The sequence below is a fragment of the Rhinatrema bivittatum genome, chromosome 1 (assembly GCF_901001135.1).
Source record: "Rhinatrema bivittatum chromosome 1, aRhiBiv1.1, whole genome shotgun sequence".
Classification (NCBI taxonomy): domain Eukaryota; kingdom Metazoa; phylum Chordata; class Amphibia; order Gymnophiona; family Rhinatrematidae; genus Rhinatrema; species Rhinatrema bivittatum.
The window spans coordinates 469,868,374-469,892,915 of record NC_042615.1 but is presented as its reverse complement, the minus strand read 5'-3'; the positions used below and the strand labels follow the sequence as shown (position 1 = coordinate 469,892,915).

Genomic DNA, 24,542 nt, shown 5'->3' with positions numbered 1-24,542 from the left:
TACTACCCCTAACTAATCAAGCTAGATATTTCACTTGGATGCAGCTCCATCACTGCTCTCTACATTAATGGTGGGGGTGGAAGGGGAATAGAACAAAGAGCTAAGAGAAACAGATAAGTATGAGAGAGAAAATGTGTGAAGCTTGCTGGGCAGACTGGATGGGCCATTCGGTCGTCTTCTGCCGTCATTTCTATGTTTCTATAGGACAAATCTGCCTCCCACATTGCTGGGAAGGACAATATACGGGCTGACTTCCTCAACAGAAGGGTCTTGGACCCAGGAGAGTGAAAGTTGGCAAACGAAGACTATCAGCTCATAGAAACATAGAAATGATAGCAGAAAAGGACCAAAAGATCCACTCAGTTTGCTCAGCAAGCTTATGCCAGTATCTGCTGCACTGAGTAGGTTACCCCCCCATGCTTATCAGTTTACCTGACCGTAAAAGTTGGGACCCTCAAATACTGTTTGAATCCAGTTTCCCTTAACTGTTGCTGAGAAAGCAGAGAGCAATGTTAGATTTGCATCAAAAGTATCAGGCTTAGTGATTAAGGGTAGTAAGTGCATCAACAGCTGTTACCCCCATGTTTTTGTTCCCCCAAATTGTAAAAGCTGGGACCCTTGTTGGTTGCTGCCTGAATTCCCATTTTTTTTATTCACTGCTATTGAAGCAGAGAGCAATGATTGAGTTGCATTAAGCTATGATACTGTTATTTTTTAAGGGAGCAACTGCCACCCCAAGTTACCCCATGTACTTTTTTTAATTTTTTTTTTTTTAAATTTCTACCCTCTAGCCTTGAGGGATCCACAGTATTTACCCCATTCCCCTTTGAGTTCCTTGACTGTTTTAGTCTTCACCACCTCTTCTGGAAGACAAACTCATAGTGATGTGTTTGGGTCGACCATAGTTGGATTTGATGGCGAGCTCCAACAATGTGAAGGTACCACGGTTCTTCAATTGCAGAAGGTATCTGTGAGCTCTGGGACTCAAAGCTCTAGTTCAGTTCTGGTGCGGAGCAGGTTTTCATATGCTTTCTTGCCATGGCCAATGTTAGGGTGATTAGGAAGATTGCGAGTCAGACTGAAACTGTAATTCTGGTAGTTCCAGATTGGCCTTGGAGGCTGTGGTTTGCCAGTCTTTAGAGGCAAATGGTGGACAGTTCTCAAGAAGGATCTGTTGCATCATGGGTCAATATTACACAATAATCTGGGTCTGTTCTGGCTCTCGAGAGGGCTTGATTGCTGAAGCGTGGTTATTCTTCTGCAGTGATTTCCACTTTGCTTTGGGCCAGGAAGTTATCTAGATCCCTAGCTTATGTTAGGATTTGGAGAATGTTTGAGAACTGGTGTGAGGGGTGAGTAAGGTTCTCACCCTCTTAAAGTTGAAATTCTGCTGATACTGGAATTTTTGCAGGAAGGATTGGTTAAAGGCTTGGCCTTAAACACTCTGAAGGCATGGGTAGCAGTTCTTGCTTGCTAGAGGGGGTGGGTCGATGGTAGACCCTTGAGTCCAGGTTCATGAAGGGAGTCAAGCCTCTGCACTTCCTTGCGGTTACCAGTGCATCTTTGGGACCTTTATCTGGTCTTGCATTTTTGGTTGGGTCCTCGTTTCAGCCACTGTGTGGCCTTTGTGGCTGCTCACCCTGAAAACATTTTTTCTGATAGAAATCTGTTCGGTACATCTGGTCTCCGAGCTGCAAGTTTTGCCATGAGCAGTTTCTACAAATGACTCTGGGGGCAGTATAGCATAGGACTGTACCTTCCTTTTTGCTGAAAGCGGTTTTAGAGTTTTCATTTGAATTAGTTTATTTCCCTGCCCATGCTAAATAGGGATAGAGATGAGCGGGTATGGCTGTTGCATGCCTTGGATGTCAAGCGGCATCTGGTGCAGTACTTGAAGATTACTCGCTCCTTCAGAAAGTCTAATTGTTTGTGCTCCATGGTGGAGGTAAACCGGCGATACAGGAAACTATAGACCATTGATTGAAAGAAGTCGTCATGGCTGCCTCTGTGGATGCAGATGTCCCATTACTTACACAGGTCAGGGTGCATTCCACTAGAGCCCAGAAAGTTTTGTGGGCAGAGCAGTTATCTCGTCAATTTGCTGGACAGCAGTGTGGTCCTTTTTACACACTTTCTTCAGCATTATTGTTTGGATGTTAGGGCTCAGGAGGACTTGACTTCTTGTGTGCGGTATTGACAAAACCACGGGCAACCTCTCAGCTTTTTCAGGAGTAGCTTTGGTGCATCCCACTGGTGTGATTTTTGGCCTGCCTGAGTGCAGAGGAAGGAGAGATTACTACTTACCAGATAATTTCTATGCTTCTAAGGGAAGGCAGGCCAGTCCACAACCTGCCCTCTGCTTCCTACTTGCTTTTAGTTTGTCCTTTATGTGGACAATGAAGACTGTTTTTGGTTGATTCGTTTGAAGGACTGGTAAGTGCCATAACCAGCCCCTAAGATTAGTTAACTTTTTTGCTGAGCTGAGTTGGTTGGAAGCATGAGTAGTTGACTGTTAATAGTCATGTTCCAGTATATTAGGTGTCCCAGCAGTTTGGCTTTTCTAGAGATACTGGCAGGCTGATGTCTGGGCAAGGTTATGTCAGTGAGTCAGCTTTTCTCAGTCTCCATCTGCTGGAGAGAATGCATTAACCCACTGGTTTGGTTGGCCTGCCTTCCTTAAAGGAAAGGAAATTATCTGGTAAGTAGTAAATTCTTTCCTTTTCCTGCTGGCTATTCTATCCATCCAAGCATCTTTTTAGCTTTTGCTATCATCTTATCTATCCATTTGGTCACCTTTTTAAGATTATCAGATCAATCCCAGAACTGCACAGAACTTCATCCCCTATACTTTACTGGTTCCTTTGGGTTTTGCAACCCAAATGCATGGCTGCATTTTTAGCATTAAATCTTAGTTGTCTAGATAACCTCGCTAGATTCTGCCTCAGGTTTTCTACATCTTCTAGGGCAGAGCTTTCCAAACTTTTCATGTTGTTGACACACTTTTTAGACAAACATAATTTCATGACACAGTAATTCAGTCTATTAGCAAACCAGAGGTTAAAGGTTAAATGAACAAAATGTATTTTGACAATTTATGTAGGTTTCCTTAAATATATACATATGTTTCATGACACAACCTATCTTGTGAAAACCTTTCATTTATATTAAAAATATATAATATTACAAGATTAATGTTGTTATAATTTATGAGTAACAATAAAACAGTTATTGTTGTTCAATTTACTACTTTAATAAGATGTATGAGCTTGATGGGATGAACACAGCTTTTGAATATTTGGTGTTAATAAAAAAAAAGTCCAAAGAGTCTTCTGCGTAATTTTAAAAAGCTGGCCAGTTTCACACTATAAAATTATTTGATTGCCTCATTCAACTAATTCTATATGGCTATGAGAGTGAAGCCTGGAATATATAGGAAGGGACAAAATGTCAATATAAATCCTGCACCTCCAGTTCTGTAACTCGTGCATCCACTGAAATTCCCCCAAACAATGGAGCATCATACTAAAAGATATTTTCAAATTCTGGTGTCACCTCACAGTAACAGCAGCACAAACACCTTCCACTGCCAGGCACATTGTGCACTAACACACAAGCATGCAAAAAAGACACTCAAAATCTATACTGCAATCCCATCGTAACAACAGTAATAACACCAAGGACTCAAACAATAACTCTACCTGTGAAAAAGCAAGGGTAAATATTACACTGGGTCCTATAATACCAATACACCACCTACTGAGGAAACAAAACAAACCAGATTGCTATAGATCCCTGTGCTAGCAGAATCTCTCATGGTCACACACACAGTGCAGAGACAGACCCTCACCAAATACAGAATACAAAATAAAGGAGCACAAATTAGAAAAATCTGAAATGGAAACCCCAAGAAGCCAGATTCTGTGTATTAATGGAAAAACAGAACCACCATTCCTCATAAAACAAAATCAAGAAACATAAAGCATCAGTTATAATAGTAAAACCATACTAATAAGAATATTTTAAAACTACTGAAATAGAATTTCTATTAATTACAATCATATACATTTTTTACAATTTCCCAAACACCAATAAAATATTTCAAAACAGCACATTTATCAAATAACACCCAATAATTAAAACTAATAAGGATTTTAAAAAACTCCTGCTGTCCATACATGTGAGCTCTTGATTTCCAGTCAACCTGATATTGTCAAGGATTAGGAGGTTATCCTCTCACACACACATGTCCATTCTCTCACATATACACATTCATGCTCTTATACCCACCATAACTTCTCACTCTCACAGACACTGGCACACACTCTCCTCGCCACACCCCACACAAACTCTTACTCCCCTGGATTTTCTCATACACACTCATGCTCTCTCTCATTGGCTCCTTCACATACACCCAGGCAAGCTCCCAGTCATTCTCACACACACAGGCAGGCACCTATTCTCACACATGCACACACTAAAGGCAGACCCGCTTTCTTTTGTCAGCAACCCCTGAGCCTCTCTCATTCCTCTGCTGCCGCATAGTTATTGGGGAGATGCTGATTGCTGCTACTGGCACTGAAGCCCATTCTGCTGCCGCCTCTGTGCAGGCCCCGTGGGTTTCCACTTCCTCCATGCTGATCTCGTACATTGTGAGATCCACATAGAGAAAGTGCTACTCTTGCACATTACTGATTGGCACATGTAATCTTTGGTAAAAAGTGATTGATTTTTTTTTTTTACCTTTGCTGTCGGATCTTAGTTTTCTAATTGTTTGGTCACAGGCTTTTTGTTCCACCTTCCCTTTCTTATTTTTTGCCAATTCCTTTTATATTGTCTTTTTATCTATTTCTTTTCTTCTTCCCTCAAACACAGGTTCTCATTGTCACATGCTTTCTCTCTCACACACACACACAGGCTCTCACTCTTTCATGCTCTCTCTCATACAATCATTCATACAGTCTCTCACTGGCACATGCTGTCTGACTCACGCACAGGCTCTCTGGCTCGCACAGGCATGATTTTGGAAAGGCACACCTGTTGACTGTGCATGTTAGAGCAAAATCAAAGCCGTGAAGTGAAAGGAGTTGTCTGTAGACCTCCGGGATAGGATTGTCAAGGCACAGATCTGGGCAAGGGTACAAAAAAATTGCTGCAGCATTGAATGTCTTGAAGAGTGGTTGACATTAAATGCAAGAAGTTAGAACCATCAGGACTCTTAGAGCTGGCTGCTTGCCTAAACTGAGCAATCAGGGGAGAAGGGCCTTGATCAGCAAGGTGACCAAGAACCCGATGGTTATGCTAACAGTGCCAGAGTTATGCTGTGGAGATGGGAAAACCTTCGAAAATTACAGCCATCTCTGCAGCATCCACCAATCAGGCCTTTATGCTAGTGGCCAAATGGAAGTCACTCCTCAGTAAAAGGCACATGATAATCCACTTGGAGTTTGCTAAAAGGCACTTAAAGGAGACTCAGCATGTGAAACAAGATTCTCTGGTCTGATAAAACCAAGATTGAACTCTTTGGCCTGAATGCCAAGCATGTCTGGAGGAAACCAGGCACTGCTCATCACCTAGCCAAATACTATCCCTAATGTAAAGCATGATGGTGTAGCATCTTGCAGTGGGGATGTTTTTTTCAGTTGCAGGAATTGGGAGACTAGTCGGGATCGAGGGAAGGATGAATGGAGCAAAGTACAGAGCACCTTGAAAACCTGTTGCAGAGCGCTCTGGGGCGATGATTCACCTTCCAATAGGACAACCCTGAGAATACAGCAAAGACAATGCAGGAGTGGCTTCAGCACAAGTCCTGCCAGAGCCCGGACTTGAATCCAGTCTAACATCTCTAAAGAGACCTGCAAATAGCTGTGTATCGACACTCCCCAGCTAACCTGACAGAGCTTGAGAGGATCTGCAGAGAATAGGAGAAAATCCTCAAATCCAGGTGTGCCAGAACTATAGCATCATACCCAAGGAGCCTGGAGGCTGTAATAGCTGCAAAAGATGCCTCAACAAAGTACTGAGTAAAGCATCTGAATACATATGTAAATGTGATATTTCAGGTTTCCCGCAGATAAGCAGGCTGAATTAGCCATGCTGTCTGAGGGAGGTCTTCTGGGACAGCAGTGGTGGAGCTTCCTCTAGCTGACAGAGCTTTGCTCTGTGTGAGCCTGCCCATACTTTCCCGCATGGCGCCATCTTCCCTCAGTCTTGTCCTTCTGTGCACGAGTCGCACGCAGAGCTCCTTGACTCCCTCGGTCCAACTCTTCTTTGACAGTTCTTATTCTGTGTCTGGCATGCTTCCCAGGCCTCCGGCATTCAAATTTTATCAATACGGAAAAATGACTGCGGATGGGCACAATTACTGTTGTTTTGTGCCTGGGCCTGGAGCATGACATGACCAACTGCAAGGACTGCGGCCACATGTCCCCACAGACCCAGAGGCAGTGCGCCGTGAAGATCGCGCACCTCAAAGATGACAATTCAGGCTCCTATGCCCTGGTGTCGGAATGCCTCTCAGCTCACTCCTTCCTGGGTCCAAGATCTGACCAGCAGATAAATCTCCTGGAACTCTGAGCAATCAAATGCTTTGTGTGCTTTTGAGCTTCACTTAGGGGGAAGGTTGTCATGACTGCAACCTGGTTGTCTGTGTCCATGTTCTACATCAACAAGGAAGGCAGATCCAGTTCTTGGATACTGTGCAGGGAAGTGGTGCAGAAACTGGAGTGGTTGGAACAACACTCCATCTCCCTACAGGCTACCTACCTGCCCGGCATAGAAAACGCCACAGCGGACAGATTGAGCAGGATCTTCATCCACACGAGTGGTAGTTGTGCTAGGAGGTTGCGGACTCCCTCTTCCGATGCTGGAACCTGCCAAACTTGGATCTCTTTGCAACAGCAACCAGAAAGTGCAGGCATTCTGCTCAGTGTACCCCAGCCAGTATCACCTGTCGCCAGACGCTTTTCTCTTCCCGGGAGAGCGGGTGCTTGCCTCGGAGTGCCTGCTCTCCTGTTCCTAGCGCCTCCTTATTGGCAGAAGCGGCGGCTGTCAGCGGATTTGACAGCATTCGGATCCCTCACCAACACCCTGCAGGTTGTCCCCAAGGCACGCCTCCTCTACATAACTCTTCCTGTTTAACTCCTAGCCCAACCCGTGCCCTTTCTCTAAACTTCTTTGAAATTGTTTTATGGTGTGTATTTATGTATATTACCACCTGTAAACCGTCTTGACTAAAAGTGGTGTATAACCCTTTTTTAAATAAAACAAAAGGGAGGTTATGAGGAATGGATAAGAAAAAAATGAAAAGAGCAGCTGCAAAGGTCAAACTTACATTGGGCATAGATGTTTAAAAGAACAATCTTGGAGGCTCAGACAGATGTAATCCATGCATTAAAAAAAAAAAGTGCAAGACAGGTCAAGTGACTGCCAGCATGGTTAAAACATGAGGTGAGAGACTATTCTAGCCTAAAGAATATCTTTCAAAAAAATGGAAAGGGGATCCAAATGAAGAAAAAAGGAAACAGCATAAGTTAGATGCAAAAACAATTTGAAAAGAAGCTTGCTGTGGAAGCAAAATCTCCTAATAAACTTTTTCAAGTACATTAAGCAAAAAGCCTGCGAGGGAATCAGTTGGACTATTAGATGTTCGAGGGGTAAAAGGGATGTTAAGGGAGGACTACAGTGGAGAGAGAGATTAAACAAATTCTTTGCTTTGGTCTTTAATGAGGAAGATATAAGGCATATACCCATGCCAGAAATTAAGTGATTCAGAGGAAGTGAAACAATTCCAGTGAACCTGGAAGATGTACTAGGGAAATTTGACAGACTAAACAGTAGCACACCAGATGGTATACATCCCAGAGTGCTGAAAACTGAAATTACTAACAGCAAGTCTGCAATCTATAAACTCATTAAAATTGGCCTCTGTACCTGGCCACTCTTTTAAAAAGGGTTCTACAGACCACTGAGCCTGACATCAGTGCTGGGAAAAATGGTTGAAATTATTTGAAAGAACAAAATTACTGACTATATCAATAGATATAGTTTAATGGGACGAAGTCAACATGGATGTTCCAGTCTCCTCTGGATGATGTATCCACATGTGGGGACTGACATCCTGCTGTTCTCAGAACACCTGTTACAGGAAAGTAACTCTTTTTTTTTTCCAGTAGGGATGGTGTTTCCAGGATCCAACTTGCTTCACGCCTTAACATGTTTAAATCTCTGCACACCATCTGGCTAACAGTCAAAAGCAGAGAAAGCTGAGTCACTAGTTGGACCCTAATGAATACTCCTGAGCGCAGCAACTTTTTCAAGTGAGAAAACCCTGATATAGACCTGTTAAATGAATCAAATGGGAATGTGCCAGCTTTCTGATCTGAAGGCATTCACTCTCCCTTCATTGGGGAAAGGCTCTTCTGTGTGCATATCCAGATGCAAAAACTGTAATAAACCTCAGAGAACTCATAGTTCCCTCTTAGCTGAGAAATTGAATTCCTAATCTTTCAGGATTTACCTTAAATTGGACATTTTTCTAGCTCAGATATAGCAGAACTAGGGCATTTTACTTCACCTGTATTTCCAGTTTTTTGCCCTTGCAGCTTGCAAGTTGTGTAAAGTAGTACATTCTGATCTCTGAGCCACACAGTCTGATTCCTTTCTAGAAGCCAGAAATACTTGGGATAAAATATATTTATTTTTTTTTAATGTTAAAGCATGTAGTCAGATATTTTGAATATAGATTTATGAACAATACATAAATTCAATCAACTAAAAAAAAAAGTATAAATTTCAAGTCCTACCCATGGTGCCATTGTGGATAAAAGTTTAAAAAAAAAAAAAAAAAAAAAAGGAACAGCCAGGACTTCATAATTTTCGTAAACCTCAAATACTCTTCCATTAAATGTTTCTATTGGCAGTGAATTCTAAACTATAGGAACATGCATGAACCTTTTTATACAGTATATGCCATGGCTCTTTGCTTTTCCCAGGGAAGGAGTTTCTAAAAAAGCAATTTGACTAAATGTAGGCAATCTATATGATAGCAAACTATCTGTTTGCAATCTGGCAAAAATTGCTTGAATGCCTTTGTATTTTAAAGTTTGGGCTCAGAACATACTCTTAAGGTACAACTGTGTACTTGGCACTTACTATGCTTCTGTAGAAGGAAGAATGTCTGTGCAACTCTTGTAAGATTCATGTGAGGCTTGCTTTATTTGAAGTCTCTTTAACAAGCCCTCCCCCCCCCCCCCCCACACACCCACACAGTATAAAACTTCAGTGTGATTTACTCATAGCTGATAAAAGCCCCCTGCAAACCTTTGATATCTTGTGTGATAAACAAGGTGAGCAAATTTAAGCCAGGGCTCTTTCCATTCATGCAGTTAGGTTGGGTTAGCCCCCCATGATATATATATATATATTTATTTATTTTTGTGTATATACATAATACATGAAGGGTATTCAAGCAGCTATACTACCACCCAGAGGCTCAAAGCCCTCCTTTTGTTTTTCCAGATGGCTGAAAGGATTAAGCTTACATGGGTGTAGAGCCGTACAGACCCCCATACCCTGATACACACATACCACATCTAGTTAGAAAGACACACCAGAATCGCTAAGTGAACTTTTACTGTTTAAAAGGAGCCTTGGTTTTTGGAGTGGTCAGGCTTAAAAAAACCAAAAACTAACTTTTAAGTGGATTAAATAAATTCACAAGTGCACACCAAGGAATATTTTGGACATTGATAACCCCACCTGTATGGAACAGTAAGAGGCTCTGTCAGATGGCTTTCATCTGTCTGTACATACACAATACAGCAAAAAGAGTCAAAATATGAATGCAAACAAAACTATACCAATCACCAACAATAGTATTCAAGTCAAAATTTACTTATTTTTCCTCCAGTTCACAATTTTTAAGAGTTCTAGCAAAGACACAAACTTTAAAGAAATAGCTGTAAGAAGAACCTTCATAACACCCTTATGTGCAAGTTAATTTCCTGCACACAATGCTCGGGTTATCCTTAATCAGCCCATTATTTGCATGCAAGAAGTGTCCCTTTATTCTATTGTGTTTATTTGTTTAGTTTTTTTAGAATGCAAAATTTAAATTAGAATTAAACAGGCAACTTGCCTCATTTTATCAGAAGTGCCAGCAACAGCAGTGCTTGTTCCTAATGCTATTGTTGGTGATTGGGATAATTACGTCGGTCTGTGACAGGAAAAATGGATCCTATTTGAAACATTCAAATCATATACTATAAGGCATTTAAGCTAGAAGATGGGGTTGGCAAAAGGAAATTGAAATGTCACCCCCAACTTCTCCAAGAAGTGGGTGAAAACTAACATAAATCGGCAGAAAAGATGTCCAAGGAGAGAGGCTGGAAAGCCATGGGCAACCTGGTCAAAATCCTAGACCTGCATGCTGTAATGGTGGAAGCAAATTTGGACATCATAACTGTTAGACATGGTTCATTGAGTCTCTCATGATTGGGGAACAGCCATCCCTGGCTGTAACTTGTTTAGGAAGGACAGAGAACATAAAAGGTGGAGGAGTAGCTCTTTGTCAGAAACAATATCCAAGCAGTTGAAATGCAAGAGACATGGGATAGGGAAGAAGCATTATGGGCTGTCTTTTTTTTTTTTTTTTTTTTTTTTTTTAATGGTGCTTCCATTTACATTGATGTGGTCTACAGGTTTCCAACTCAAACAGAAGAACTGGACAAGAGATCTGGTTGAAGACATCCAAAAGGTGGGAAAGAATGGCGAATTGTTGCCAGCTGGAGGCTTTAATCTGCAGGATGTAGATTAGAGTATCCCATCTACAGAATCTACAAGCAATAGAGAAAAAGTGGATGATTTTCAAGGGGCTCTGTTCAAACAAATAGTATTGGAACCAATGAGGGAGGGTGTGATACTAGACCTGGTGCTCACAAATGGCGATAATGTCTCAAATGTCCGAGTAGGTACCCACTTAAGCACCAGTGATCATCAATGTATGGCTCCATAATCACAAACAGGATATGGAGACAGCACACAAAGACCCGAGTTTTTTTGAATTTCACAAATATAGACTTTGTCAAATTGGGAATGTTCCTAGAGGAAGAACTGGAAGACTAGGAGAAAATGGGTGAGGTGGAATAACTTTCAATTTGGAAGAAGCTATTTCAAAAGTAACAAATCTGTTAGAAAAGTAAAGAAAAAGAAACCATTCTGGTTCTCAAAAGAAATGGCTGAAAAAATAAAGACAAAAACAGCATTCAAGAAGTATAAAGAATCCCGAATACAGGGAAGAATACCTGATGAAACTGAGGGGAGACGAAAGATCAGGAAAGCAAAAGATTGCCAAACAGGTAAAGTGAGGTGACACAACGTTTTGCTATATCAGAGAGAGACCGAAGTTCTGAAGTGGTATAGTGAAATTGAAAGGTGTCTTAGAATGTGTAGAGAGACAAATGGCAGAAATTACTTCAGTTCAGTGTTAACTAAAGACACTGAAGATCAGTTGCTGGTAGACAAGATTGTGGATGGGGTAGACAAAACTGTTTACAGAACAGAATGTATGGGAAGAACTAGGTAAAGTGTACAAGCCCTTGGAGCCATATGATGTACATCCCAGTATACTGAGGGAGCTCAGAGATATGCTGGTAGGTCTGCTAAAGGACTTTTTCAATAGATCCCTGGTAACGGGATCTATTGAACGGGAGTGGTGCCATGAGATTGGAGGAGGTTAGTGGCGGTCCCACTTCACAAGAGTGGTAGTGAGGAAGCTCGAAACTACAGGCTGGTTAACCACGTCAGTGGTGGGAAAATTAATGGAGAGCCTGCTGAAGGAAAGGATAATGAACTATCTATAAATCTGGGTTGCTGGATCTGAGGCAGCATGGATTTACCAGGGGACATTCCTATCAAGCAAATTGATTTTTTTTGATTGGTTGACTAGAGAATTGGATTGTGGAAGAGCACGCAATGTGATCTACTTGGATTTCAGCAAAGCTTTTGATATGGTCCCGCATAAGAGGATTGTGAATGAAACAGTTTGGGAGTGGGTCACAAACTGGTTGACAAGACTGTATGTAATGGTAAATGGAACCTACTCTGAAGAGCGAGCCGTGTTAAGCAGAGTGCCACAAGGATCAGTGTTGGGACCGGTTCTGTTTTAATATCTTTCAGGCTGATTCAGTAACAATCGCGGGAGAACGGACTCTGTGTTGAGCGCCTGCTCCCCCAAAGCGTGCCCAGCCACCTCTCCTGGCTGCACGATCCTATATTAAATGAGGGGTTACGCTAAACAGAGGCACTAGGGATTGCATGCCCCTAGCGCCTCCATGGCCCAGGAGAGGTGGCTCTGTCAGGTTCAGGAAACCTGCTGACAGTAATCGTTAGGAAAATGGACACCGGTAAAATTGTCTGTTTTCCTAACTGGACCAGCTGGCACACTTTAAAATGTAAACTTTTTTTTTTACATTTTTGTTTCTGCTTTTCTGTACACATTTCCACGCTGCTCATAAATTAACGCCTGCCCTTTGGCTCTGTTAATTTGAGCATAAAATGTGCAGATTGGCCGCACATTTTACTTTTCTGAATCCCGGGTGACTGACTAGCTTCATCAACATGCATTTGCATGTGATGAGCGCTATTAGTTTTCAGGGGGTTTGGCCGTGCATTTTCAAGGTGCTAAACCACTTACAGTATAAGGGGTAATAGATGCCCTTTGAAAACATGCGGCCAGACCCGAGCTAAACTGTGTGCACGGCCAAGGGCACTTTACAGAATTGGCCCATTTGTGAGTGACATTGCAGAAGGGATAGAAAGTAAAATGTCTAATTTTGGATGATACGAAGATCTGCAACAGTGGAAATGCCTGAAGGAGTAAAGAGAATGAAAAAGTGATTTAAGCGAGCTTGAAGATTAGTCGAAGGTTTGGTAGCTGGGATTCAGTGCCGAGTCATGCATCTGGGATGCGAAAATCCAAAAGAGCTGTATGTGATGGAGGATGAAAGACTGTGCACAGACCGAGAGAGATCTTTGAGTGATGTATCTGTGAATCTGAAGATGGCAAAGGAATGTAACAAGGCGATAGCTAAAGCTAGAATAATGCTGAGCTGCATAGAGTGAGGAATAACCAGTAAGAAAAAGGTGATAATGCCCTCTTACAATTCCTTGGTGAGGCCTCACCTAGAGTTTTGTGTTTAGTTCTGGAGCCTGTATCTCAAAGGATAGAGGTGGTCCAGAGAAGAGTGACAAAAATGGTGTATGTGGGGTCTGTATCAGAAGACCTATGAGGAGAGGCTGAAGGATCTGAATATGTATACCCTGGAAGAGGAGGTGCAGGGGAGATATGATACAGACCTTCAAATACCTGAAAGGTTTCAATGATGTATGGACTTCAAACCTTTTTCCTTTGGAAATAAAACAATAAAATGAAACTCCAAGGGGGACGACTTAGAACCAATATCAGGAAATATATTTTCACGGAGAGGGTAGTGGAGGCTTGGAATGCCCTTCTGGAGGTGGTGGTGAAGAAGAAAACAGTCAAGGAATTCAAAGGGACATAGGATAAACACTGGATCTCTAAAGGCTAGAGGATGGAAATAAGTGTGCAGGGGGGTAACTTGTTGGTATGGTGGTTACTACCCTTAACCAATATGCTTTGATGCGCTTAATGCAACTGCAACATTACTCCCTGTTTAGATCGCAGTGGAAAAAGAGGAATTGGATTCAGACAACTGAGAGCACATACCTTCATGGCCTGCGATACTATTACACAGACATAAGGGAAAAAGCTCAGAACTGCTTCTGTGGCCAAGTCCTAAAGGAAATGAAGAAAGTGTGCATGGGGGTAACTTGCTGGTGCAGCGGTTACTACCCTTAACCAATATGCCTTGATACTTTTGATGCAACTCCGTCATTGCTTTCTGCTTCAGTGGCAGGGGAAAAGGGGAATTTGATTTAGACAGCAACCAATAAAGGTCCCTACTTTTATGGTCTGGGGAACTAATGAACAATGTTGCAGTTGCATTAATACTTTTAATGCAACTGCAACATTGTTCTCTTCTTCAAAGGAAGGGTTGTGTTTTAGAAGGAAAGAGGAATTTGGATTCAAGGGACAACCAACATGAGCCATGACTTTTTTTTTTTTTTACAGTCTGGGGTACTGATGCCCAGGCTTTAAGTTAAAACACAAGACTGCTTCTACGGCCAAGTCCATAAGAAAGCACATGAAGCAAAACTGACTTATATATAGGGATAACCTGCACAGTGTGACATATACTACCATGGGAAGCTTGCTGGGCAGACTGGATGAACCATTGGTCCTTTTCTGCCTCACTTCTATATTTCAGATACATAAGCACCACAGACTGAGACAGACCTAGGCACAATGTACCTAGGCAGACAGGTGACATCACACATAGACCAAAGCACACCAGATAGGTCACACACCTGTGTGTTTATCTGGTGCCAAGTAAAAACGTTAAGAGCTTAAAAAAAAAAACCTCCATCCCACCCTGCCCAACATTATTTTGTGCTTTTTTTTTTCTCTGTATTTTTCCTAGTTTGCTCATATTTTGTCAATAAGCAGGTTCAGTTAGCCATGCTGTTTGGGTGACATCCAGCACACTAGGCAGTCTTCCCTCCAGGCTTACAGAGCTTTGATTTTCTAAGCATGTGCAGCAGTTACCATGCCATTGAGTGTTGCAAGGTTTCCTCAGTTTCATTTTTTCCACACCTAGGAACAGATGCATGGAGAACCTTCTCTACTTTTTCTCCTCAAAGAAATGTTCTCGCATTAATGAACGCTCAATAGCCCTTTAAGTGTTCATGTCCAAAGGAGATCACGTGATGCACTGAGGAGAGCGGACGTGAGCTCCCCTCCCGGGCCCCCTTCTCGTGAATCCAGCCCTATCTGCAGTGTTGCCTTTTAATTCTCTGCAACTTGTTTCAGTTGCTTTCACTGCGCTCTCTTGAACTTTGATAATCGCGGCACAAATGGCCTCAAGGATGGCAAAAAAAGAAAAGTCCCGAAGTACCGACCCGATGCCTGAGGAAGATAGCAGCCCCACTGAAGTAATCATGCGGCCGCGGACATTAAAGCTGCGGTGGTGGGAGCACTAGAACCTGAGCTGAAGCAAATCTCAGCCAAGCTAAATGAGAGAGCAGATTCTTTTGCTGGTTATGAAGCCTGCTTTACTCAGGTTGAATAGCGGGTCTCTGACATGCAGGATGGCCTACAGATCGTGCAGGAAGAAATAGCACAGTTGAAAGCAGCTCTCATTAAGTACACAGACCACCTCGATGACCTAGAAAATCGATCGTGACGCTCCAATTTGCAATTTATAGGCTTATCAGAATCTTTGGAGGATAAAGACTTGGCTCCCTTTTTGGAATCCTGGGAGCTGGGCCTCTCCAAGTCATATAGCCCGCTCCACATGGAACGTGCTCACAGGCTGGGGCCTAAGGGATCACAATCGGGTAAACCCCGAATAGTTATTGCAAAGAGATTTAATTTCGCTCACAAGACTGAAATATTGCAGGCCTTGCGCTCCAGGAAAACACTGATTTATAATAAAAGAATCCTGGTTTTCCAGGATTGCCCAGCGTTGGGCTCTGGCCCCTTTGTGCACCAAATTGTTCGAGATGGGGATCCGTGCTGTGATGGTGTATCCAGCCAGGGTGCGAGTGCAGGTGCCCGGTGGTGTACAGTGGTTCTCAGAGGTGGACAAACAGAACTTTTTTTATGGTTTCGAAGTGTTTGGGAGATGACCACACCCACGGGCAGGAGCCCCGCAGGGAGCCACAGTACTAGGCTAGACTCAGGGCACACAAACAGTTTAGTCTTTTATTGTACAGCTGATGTATACCACCAGAGGTGGCAGTAGTGAGGTGATCTAGAGGTAGCAGTCCAGGAACCCTCAGCAGAGGGAACCCATCTCACCAAGATGGCATAGGGATATCCAGGTGTAGGTTTCCCAGCACGGCAGAACTGTAGATGAGAAGGACAGAGAAATAGATTACTCACTAGATAGTAGCTGTAGGTTGATTCCACCAGGCAGAAGTAGATGGTAACAGGCACTGAGGCAGGGAGAGCAGGCCCTCGAGCGAGTACCTGATCCCAGTAAGGCACCTGAAAGAAAGCAGAGGGTCCCTGAGGAGCGGGTACCCAGGTTAGAGAAAACCCCAAAGGGCGCAGAGAGCTTCCAGTGGCAGCATAATCGGCAGAGAAGCTTAGACCAGACGAGTCCAATCCTTGCTAACTCAATGAGCTAGCAAACAAGTGTAGGATTAACTACCCGGATAGCGTGACATCACTCGATGGGGACGCCCCCGAGGTTCCCGCCGTGACGTGGATGGCGTACGCGTGCGTACCCTATGAAGCCCTTAGGAGAAGCATGGCGTGAGGCTTTGCCATAGCCGTTCCGGGGACGCCGGAGAACGCGGCGGTAGCCATCTTACCAAGGCTAGCGGGGAGAGCAGAGGAAAAGGTGTGAGGCACAAGGGTCTAAGCTGACTGAGACCGGATGCAACAACTTTCTGAACTCTCAGGCAGCCACAGGTTCAAATGATTCCAGGGGAGTGGATGGCGATGGCTCATAAGCAGGCATCTCTTTCAATCTGTGCCGCAGCTTACAAGTTTTGGAAATGCTGTTCAAGTCTCCAGAGTACTGGCTTCCTTTGCACTATCTTTATAGCCCTTCTTTAGTCCCATTGTGAGGGTTAGCTAATGGTTTACTGCACCCTTCTTACGGGACCGGAGGAAGGACACGTGGCCTGACTACCTGACTCTGCAGACCACTGAGGGCATTATATCCTGTGACTCTGTTATCTTTCTCTTTTGTAAGAGGTACTTTTTGTGTTTTGCAATTATTTTTAGTGATACAGAACAGATGCAGATTTTTGGAATGGCTAAGTAAGGATGGGGCTGGATTGGGGAGGGAGGGGGGACTCGTGGGCATGGTAGTGATCTCATACCTTCAGTGTTAATTGTGAGGGAGGGGTGTTTGGTTTGGTTCAGGGTCAGGAAGGAGGTTGGGAGGGTGTTTGGGGGGGTTCAATGTTCTCCTTTTGAATAGTTTCATTCCTTTGTTTTTATGTTGCCTGTGCAGGATCTTCTCTATGCTGTGGGGACTCTGGCTGAGAGGGTCCTTCTCGACTTAACACTGCCTTGCCTTGGGTCTATGTCTGGATTACAGTTTGTTTTTTTTGTTTTGTTTTTTTGAATGATTAAGCAAGGCACATGCATCTACTCCTGGAATTTTTGTGGTACCACTCTCCAATAAAGAGAACTAAAATCCTGACTACTTTAAAGCGGAAATCCACGGACCTAGTATTCCTGCAGGAGACTCGACTTACATAAAAAACATAAAAAATGACACCAGTGCTGGGTGGGGGAAGTCCTATTTTGCCTCTGTGATATCCAAATCGGCTGGAGTAGCCATTCTGGTCATAAAATCCTCCCCCTGCGGGTACAGAAGGAAATCAAGGACCCCCTGGGCCGTTATGTAGTTTTAATAGCAGAATTAAACTATGCCCCCAATATTTTTTATTTTATTTAACATTTTCTATACCGACCTTCATGAAAAGATTCATATCAAACCGGTTTACATGGAACTTAGGGACGGACTAAATAACCATATAACAAGAAGGCCAAAGCACAGTTACATATAACAAGGAGATTGAACTTGGGGGCTAGAGAAGCCAGGAAGTAGGAGGACAGCAAAAACTAGAGGTTAAATACATATGTATATACTGGGACTTAATTTCTGGCAAAAATACTGGCAGACCGTCTGGCTGTCATTTTGCCTTCTCTAATCCCCCCCAGGGCAAGTTGGCTTTCTCCTTAAGCGCTACGCGTTAACCAACATCCGTAAGGTGCTCAATGCAATGGCATTGTGGGAGAGCTGAAGAACCCTACTTAATGGTCAACTTTGACGTGGAAAAAGCTTTTGACAGGGTTGAGTGGGAATGCCTATTCCTTTGCCTGAGAGATGGGTATAGAGGGGCTGTTCTGTTACCCAGGCACCCTATGGCTGTTATTACCACGAACGGAGCCCACTCAAGCCCTTTCCCAATTTATAGAGGAACTAGACAGGGGTGCCCCTCTCCCCTTTGCTTTTTATTTTAACTCTGGAGCCTCTCCTGCTTTTGATCCAGTCTACTAACTCAATAAGAGGGGTCAAATTTTGCAACACAATTTTCAAATATGTGGCTTTTGCCAACAATATCTTAGTATTCCTGACGGACCCTCAGCACTCCCTACCACGTTTACTATTAGTTTTTCAGGAGTACGGAGCCGTCTCTGGTCTTTGCTTAAATTGGTATAAATGTGAAGCTTTGGCCTTCCCAGACGCTCTTAAGGAGCGTTGGGGCGATACCTTTCCCTTACACTGGGCCGGAGACTACCTTGGAGTTCAACTGTCCACAAATTTAACACTTCTCTAGGGGCTTAATGTTGCCCCAGTTTTGTGTCTCAAGATAAAATGCGGGCATGGAAAGATTTACCGCTATCCCGGGGGGGGGGGGGGGGGTAAACCTGTTCAAGATGGCCCTTTTGCCAAAATGGCTCTATGTACTCCAAACTTTGCCCCTTAGACTTAAGCCCCAAGACCTTTTAGCCATAAGTAAAGCCCTACGTTCCTTTTTGTGGAAAGGTAAAAAATCACACATCTCTGAGGTGGGTACAAGGGGGTGGGGGAGGGGAAGCATGGGAGTTCCTGACATTGCTCTTTACAACATAGCCAGTAATCTGCACCTCTTGCGAGACTGGATAATTGGTAAATCCCTATTTGTAAACCTTGAGGCAGAGAGGGCGTTAGTTTCCCTGTTAGATCTATGTTATGTGCTGCAGGCCCCTACAAAAGACCTTCCCCCCCCCCCCCCCCCCCCCCCCCCCCCCCCCCCCCCCCCCCCCATCTTTGCAACATCATATTTTATTAGCCTATGCGGTGGGCATGGACACAGCTGACAAAGAAATTGGGCATCCTGAGTCTCTGCTTGTACCTTTTGCCTTTCTGTGGTAACTATGCATTTACTCCTGGGTTGCACACTGCAGCCTTCCACTTATGGGCGGCTCAAGGAATAACACAGATTGGGCACATTCTAGATGAGGAGGGTATAACTTTGTCATTTCAAGATTTGGTAGACCTTTATGGGCTGCGGTCTTCCCACCTTTTTTCTTACTTACAGGCCTGACACTGTTTTCTTTCTATCACAGGGATCTCAAACTACCAGAGTCTTCAATGCCATAAATAAAGTGCTTTTACTGGAGAATCCACATCCTCCCTCATCAAAATACTATAAAAATTTATGAAGGATTGTTTCCCTGGATCCCAGTTCTGTTTTGATGGCACGCTGGCACAGGGAGGGAGTGTTCGCCTTGACTCCCTCGGTCCTTCAGTCTGGTTTCAGGCAAATCTCGGCCACCTGAATAAATATGTATTACAGAGAAATGTAATTTAAATTTTTGAGCTGGGCATACATAACCCCTTATACCAGATATTTATATAAACTATCGGACTCAGCCCAATGTCACCAGGCATTGGGTTCTCCATCCCATTTGTTTTGGGATTGTCCCCTGATTAAATGTTTCTGGGGCCATATCGCAGCCTACCTTGCTGGTATACTTCATGTCTCACTTCCCTTTTCATGACTTCCATACTATACTGCAAACTTCTCAAACCTAGACTACTGTAACTCCTTACTACTGGGTCTTCCAGTGTCACTTAACCACTACAACTATTACAAAAAGCCACAGCAAGACACTTAATAGGATCTAGGAAATATGATCACATTACACCCTCACTGATGTCACTGTGTTGGTTTACCAGTACAATCCAGAATCAACTATAAAGCATTCATAATAATAATCATGACTGCACCTTGAATACTGTGTACAATTCTGGTCACTGCATCTCAAAAAAGATATAGTTGCGATGGAAAAGGGAACAGCTCTTTTATGAGGAAAGACTAAAGAGGTTAGGACTACTCAGCTTGGAGAAGAGATGGCTGAGGGGGGATATGATAGAGGTTTAAAATCATGAGAGGTCTAGACTGGTAAATGTAAATCTGTTGTTTACTCTTTCGGAGGGGGCACTCCATGAAGTTAGCATGTAGCACATTTAAAACTAATCGGAGAAAGTTCTTTTTCACACAGCGCACAATTAAACTCTGGGATTTGTTGCCAGGGGATGTAGTTAGTGTAGCTGGTTTTAAAAAAGTTTGGATAAATTCTTGGTGAAGTCCCATTACCTGCTATTAATCAAGTTGACTTAGAAAATAGCCACTGCTGTTACTAGCATCAATAGCATGGGGTATACTTAGTTTTTGGGTACTTGCCAGGTACTTGTAGCCTGGATTGGCCACTGTTGGAAACAGGATGCTGAACTTGATGGACCCTTGGTCTGACCCAGTATGGCAAGTTATGTTCACTTTTATGATTTTTAGGGTTGGTTTTCTCTTGTGTTCTAACCTACCAAAAACAGTTTACAGGTTTGTTGGCAGGTTGTTTTCCATTTTTGCTAGAGTCCTATCTGTATGACTAAGGAGAACAACTTGCCTTCAGCGAGGCAAAATGTCTTACCTTATCAGGTGTTCTCTGCAGACAAGACACAATCTCTTCCCCCTTCTGATGTAGAGCTGCTCAGCTTTAATTACAGAACTGAGGCACACTGCCCTTTTGCAAGAACTGCTGTGTGGTGTTTTCCTAAAAAGTTCTATAAATGTGTTCTCCATGTGTGTTTGAACTGTTGTCTTAAGACATTGCTTGTTGCAGGTAAGCAACTTGGCTTTATCCCTTAGTTTATGGATTTCCTTATTTTTGAAATTTTTAATTGGTCCTTTCCCCGGACTTATGCAGGAAAGCATGGGAGAATGTATAATTTATTTTTAAATTATTTATTGCTTTTATATACTGAAGTTTGTTTGCACATCACATTGGTTTTTGTGAAAGGGGAAATGGAAATGAATACAAGGACTTGATTGGGCAGACTAGCCGGCTTTGTTTTTTATCTCTTATATACTTATATCTTATATACTTTCTGTTGCGACTACTGTGTGTGGAATAGTATTCCAAGTAACCTAAAATGAAATAAGATCTATCTGCTTCATGTAGTGCTGGTTTGCATTGCTTTAGTCAATCAGGGCTAGGCAAATCTGTCTATTTTTGTGAATTTTGTTTTTCTAACATGGTTACTCCTAGGGCCTTGCAGAAGAGCCTCTTAAATCATTTTGAAAAGAACCGTGGTGTTACTCAGTGCTTCCCTACCTTTTGTCTTGAATCAAAAAGGCAGAGAAGAACCTAGGATGTACTTAAAAGGCATTTTTATTTTTTTAAATCTGCACACAGGCTTAAGGAACCTGATGTACGGTCTGGTTTGCTCTGGGGCAACAAGGCATTTGTTTCCCCATAGATAATATATAGTGACCAAAAAGCAGCTAAATCTGGTGGGGAGGAGAACTCATAGGTCAGGCCAGTTGGCACTTTTTTTTTTAAGAATTGAAGACCCTAGGGATTGCCTTTTTTCAATACTGAAGTAAGACTTGGCTTCCTTTTTTAGGTAAAGGGAAGGAGGAAGCCTAATCAAGTATTGATTACTTTTGAAATATTGCATAAATATGCATGTTTACATTTTTACAAAATGTACAATTGTTTCAGTGCACTTTGGCTTTTATTAACTGTTATTGGATTCAAAGAAAATAGATTTACATTAAGTGTTGAAAATGTTTTCGTTTTGTACATGTTTTGTGGTGTATAGAGAAACTGTATGCATTGCATGTCAGCATATAATTCCTAGGATGTCTGTATTATACTGGCTAAAGACCTGAATGGATTTCAGAGCAAATTATTTTGTCCCAAGATGTATAATACACACTTTTTAACTGAATATTTTCTATTAACAGAACTGGGCAAAAACATGCAGGAACTTGAAAGAATCAATAAAGCAATTGAGACAGTGAAGACTGAAATGGAAGAGAAGCAGAAGAAACTTTCACGGTATAAGCAGGTGGCAAAAGCTGAAACTCCCAATATCTGCACCAGTTTGAGTGACCAAAATGGAAATCAGCCATGCTGTGTAGAAGATGCACAACCTAGCTTTGATCCAGAGGGCAAGCATAATTTATCCTTATCTTCTAGCAGCTCTAAGAAAGGCCTTCGCTCAGTTTCTAATAAATATGTTGTTGACCACAGCTGTCCGGCAACTGACCTGGAATATGATCCTTTGCTCAATTACTCTGCCGATCTACTAAACTCCTTTCATAAAAAAGAGGTTGGAAATGAGAAATCAAAGCCTAAGCATTTGAAAATGCATACACATGAAAACAGAGGCAGCTCCACATCTAAAAGGCCAAGAATTGCATCACCAGTCAGGCTTGAAATAAAGCTTCAAGAATCTGATGATGACGATGCCCTTGTAATTGATGCCCCACCATTAAAACCTATGACTAAGAAACCTAGATTAAGGAAGAAACCAGACTGGAATCAGAGGGAAAAAGATTCACCTGCTGCATGTGAGAAAAATCCTCCAAAGAATGTGCTAGAAGAGTCTTTGAAGGGGATAGAGACAAACGGAATAGACAACATTGCCAGTGGACCAAATGGCAGCAATGACTTGTGCAAAGTAGTTGAAAAACAGCAAACTATGTCATTGACACAAAATGTATCTTCAAATGTAAAAAGTAACATTTTCACAAAAGATCTTTCTGATACAACACGTTCCCAATTATCTAAAAGGATTAAAATCTGCTCAGCATCTAACGTGATTACAGATACACAGAAGGTCACATGTAAGAGTAGTGATCAAAAATGTGTAAATTCAGGGAGTTTAAAAAGTAATCTTCAGAATGAGCAAACAGAAACAGGGCATATAAACCTCTGCAGCATAACATCAAAATATGATACATATCAGGATAATTCAAAAAAGAAAAAGTCACAAACACATACAGATTCTAGGGATGTAGATCCTGGAAAAATTCATACTATGCCAGGAAGCATAAAAGCTGAAATATTGGAAAATACATGTCTTGATGAAACCACATTTTTAGTAGACCAGTCAAATGGCTGCAGCTCTGATTTTTGTGAAACAGATGCAAAAAGTAATGAAGTTTTGGGCACAAACAATGAAAATGAAATAATTGTGGTGGATTCTTCATCTGAAGATGGTGTAGACCATGACATGGACGTTTCTGATTCAGATGACCCTATGGAAGAATGCCTCAGAATTTTTAATGAATTTGCTGAAAACAAATTAAAAGAAGCGAGAGCTAAGCAGGTATAGTACTTTACATTTTAATATCTGTAGAATGTGGACTTTAATGTGGTTTGTGGTTTTTTTTCTCCCAAATATGGAGTTGAATGAAAGCAAATAGAATTGACAGTGGTTTACTAGTTAAAACAAATTTAGCTATATATATTTATCTAGCGATATATATTTGTATGTATGTGATTTTTAATGCCAAATTACTATTTGATTAGCAGATTGAAAATATAAGTGAATATGGCATGTCCAAAAATTTGCATTTCATATAGACAAGTCTTTTGTTCTTGCTTTTGGAATTGTCTACATATAAAGATGCTTCAGTGGCACTTAGCTTCATTTGAAACATCTTCATCAGTTATCTCACAAAATACTTATCTCAAAATCTCCATTTAAGTTGATGGACTTGTCCAAGCTTCTTAATATGTAGCTAGTCCTTATTCTGAAGTGGCAAAATAGGAAATGCAGTCTAACCATTTTGATATTTTTGAAACTGTAAGTCTTTGGTTGGCTTGATTTATATATAGGAAACAAATAGTTGACTTCCTAATAAGCTTAGTTCTTTCTAAATAAGGTAATGCTCTTTTGCAATCCAAAGTATATGCTTGTTCACTTTTCTTCAAATGAGGTTTTGAGAATTTGGATCAATAGGGTTTTTTGGACCAGTTGGGTTTTCAGGATATCCACAATGAGTATGCATGAGATACATTTGCATATCCATGGAGACTATTTGCAAATTTATCTCATGTATATTCATTGTGGATATCCTGAAAACCTGACTGGCTGTGGGGTCCCCAGGACAGGTTTGGGAAGCACTGCACTAGTGAAATGAGTAGTTTGTTAGGCAGTCTTCAAAAGTTGGTTCAACTAACAACTTCAGTTGTCCCTACTGCTTGTATTCAGGTTGCAGTATTAAAAAAAAAAAAAAAAAGGGGTTTGACTCTTAGCTTGGGATAACTCCCTTTATGTGGCTACATTTTGCCTTGCTTATCTATGAAAAGAGCTGAAAGGCAGAATATAAAGCAAAAATAAAGAAAAGCTAAGTTGCTTACTATTAGCAGGTCTGTGCTGTAGATGGCAGGAGGAACCATCAACGCAGTCCTACCTACATCCCCACAGAGTTGAAGATTTTCTGCAAGAGACTGAGGAGACCTGTGTGGTGGTCAAAGACTTCTGGATCTTTCTGGGCATGGGGAGAGCATATTCTGTGTCGGTACTGTTGGATGGCATTGCCCACTTACGTGGCTGATTTGTCCTGTCTACAGGGAAGACCTGTAAGCAACTTAGCTT

General features: G+C 42.1%; 1 protein-coding gene across 3 annotated transcripts in view; it reads left to right on the top strand.

The window, feature by feature from the left end:
- LOC115093962 (RNA exonuclease 1 homolog) overlaps positions 1-24,542 on the top strand; it is a 298,859-nt gene that overhangs the window by 14,075 nt on the left and 260,242 nt on the right. For all 3 annotated transcript variants that reach the window (XM_029606496.1, XM_029606504.1, XM_029606512.1), the window contains exon 2: positions 21,898-23,267. In XM_029606496.1, coding sequence (XP_029462356.1) covers positions 21,898-23,267 — 1,370 coding nt within the window. The remainder of the gene's footprint in view (positions 1-21,897; positions 23,268-24,542) is intronic.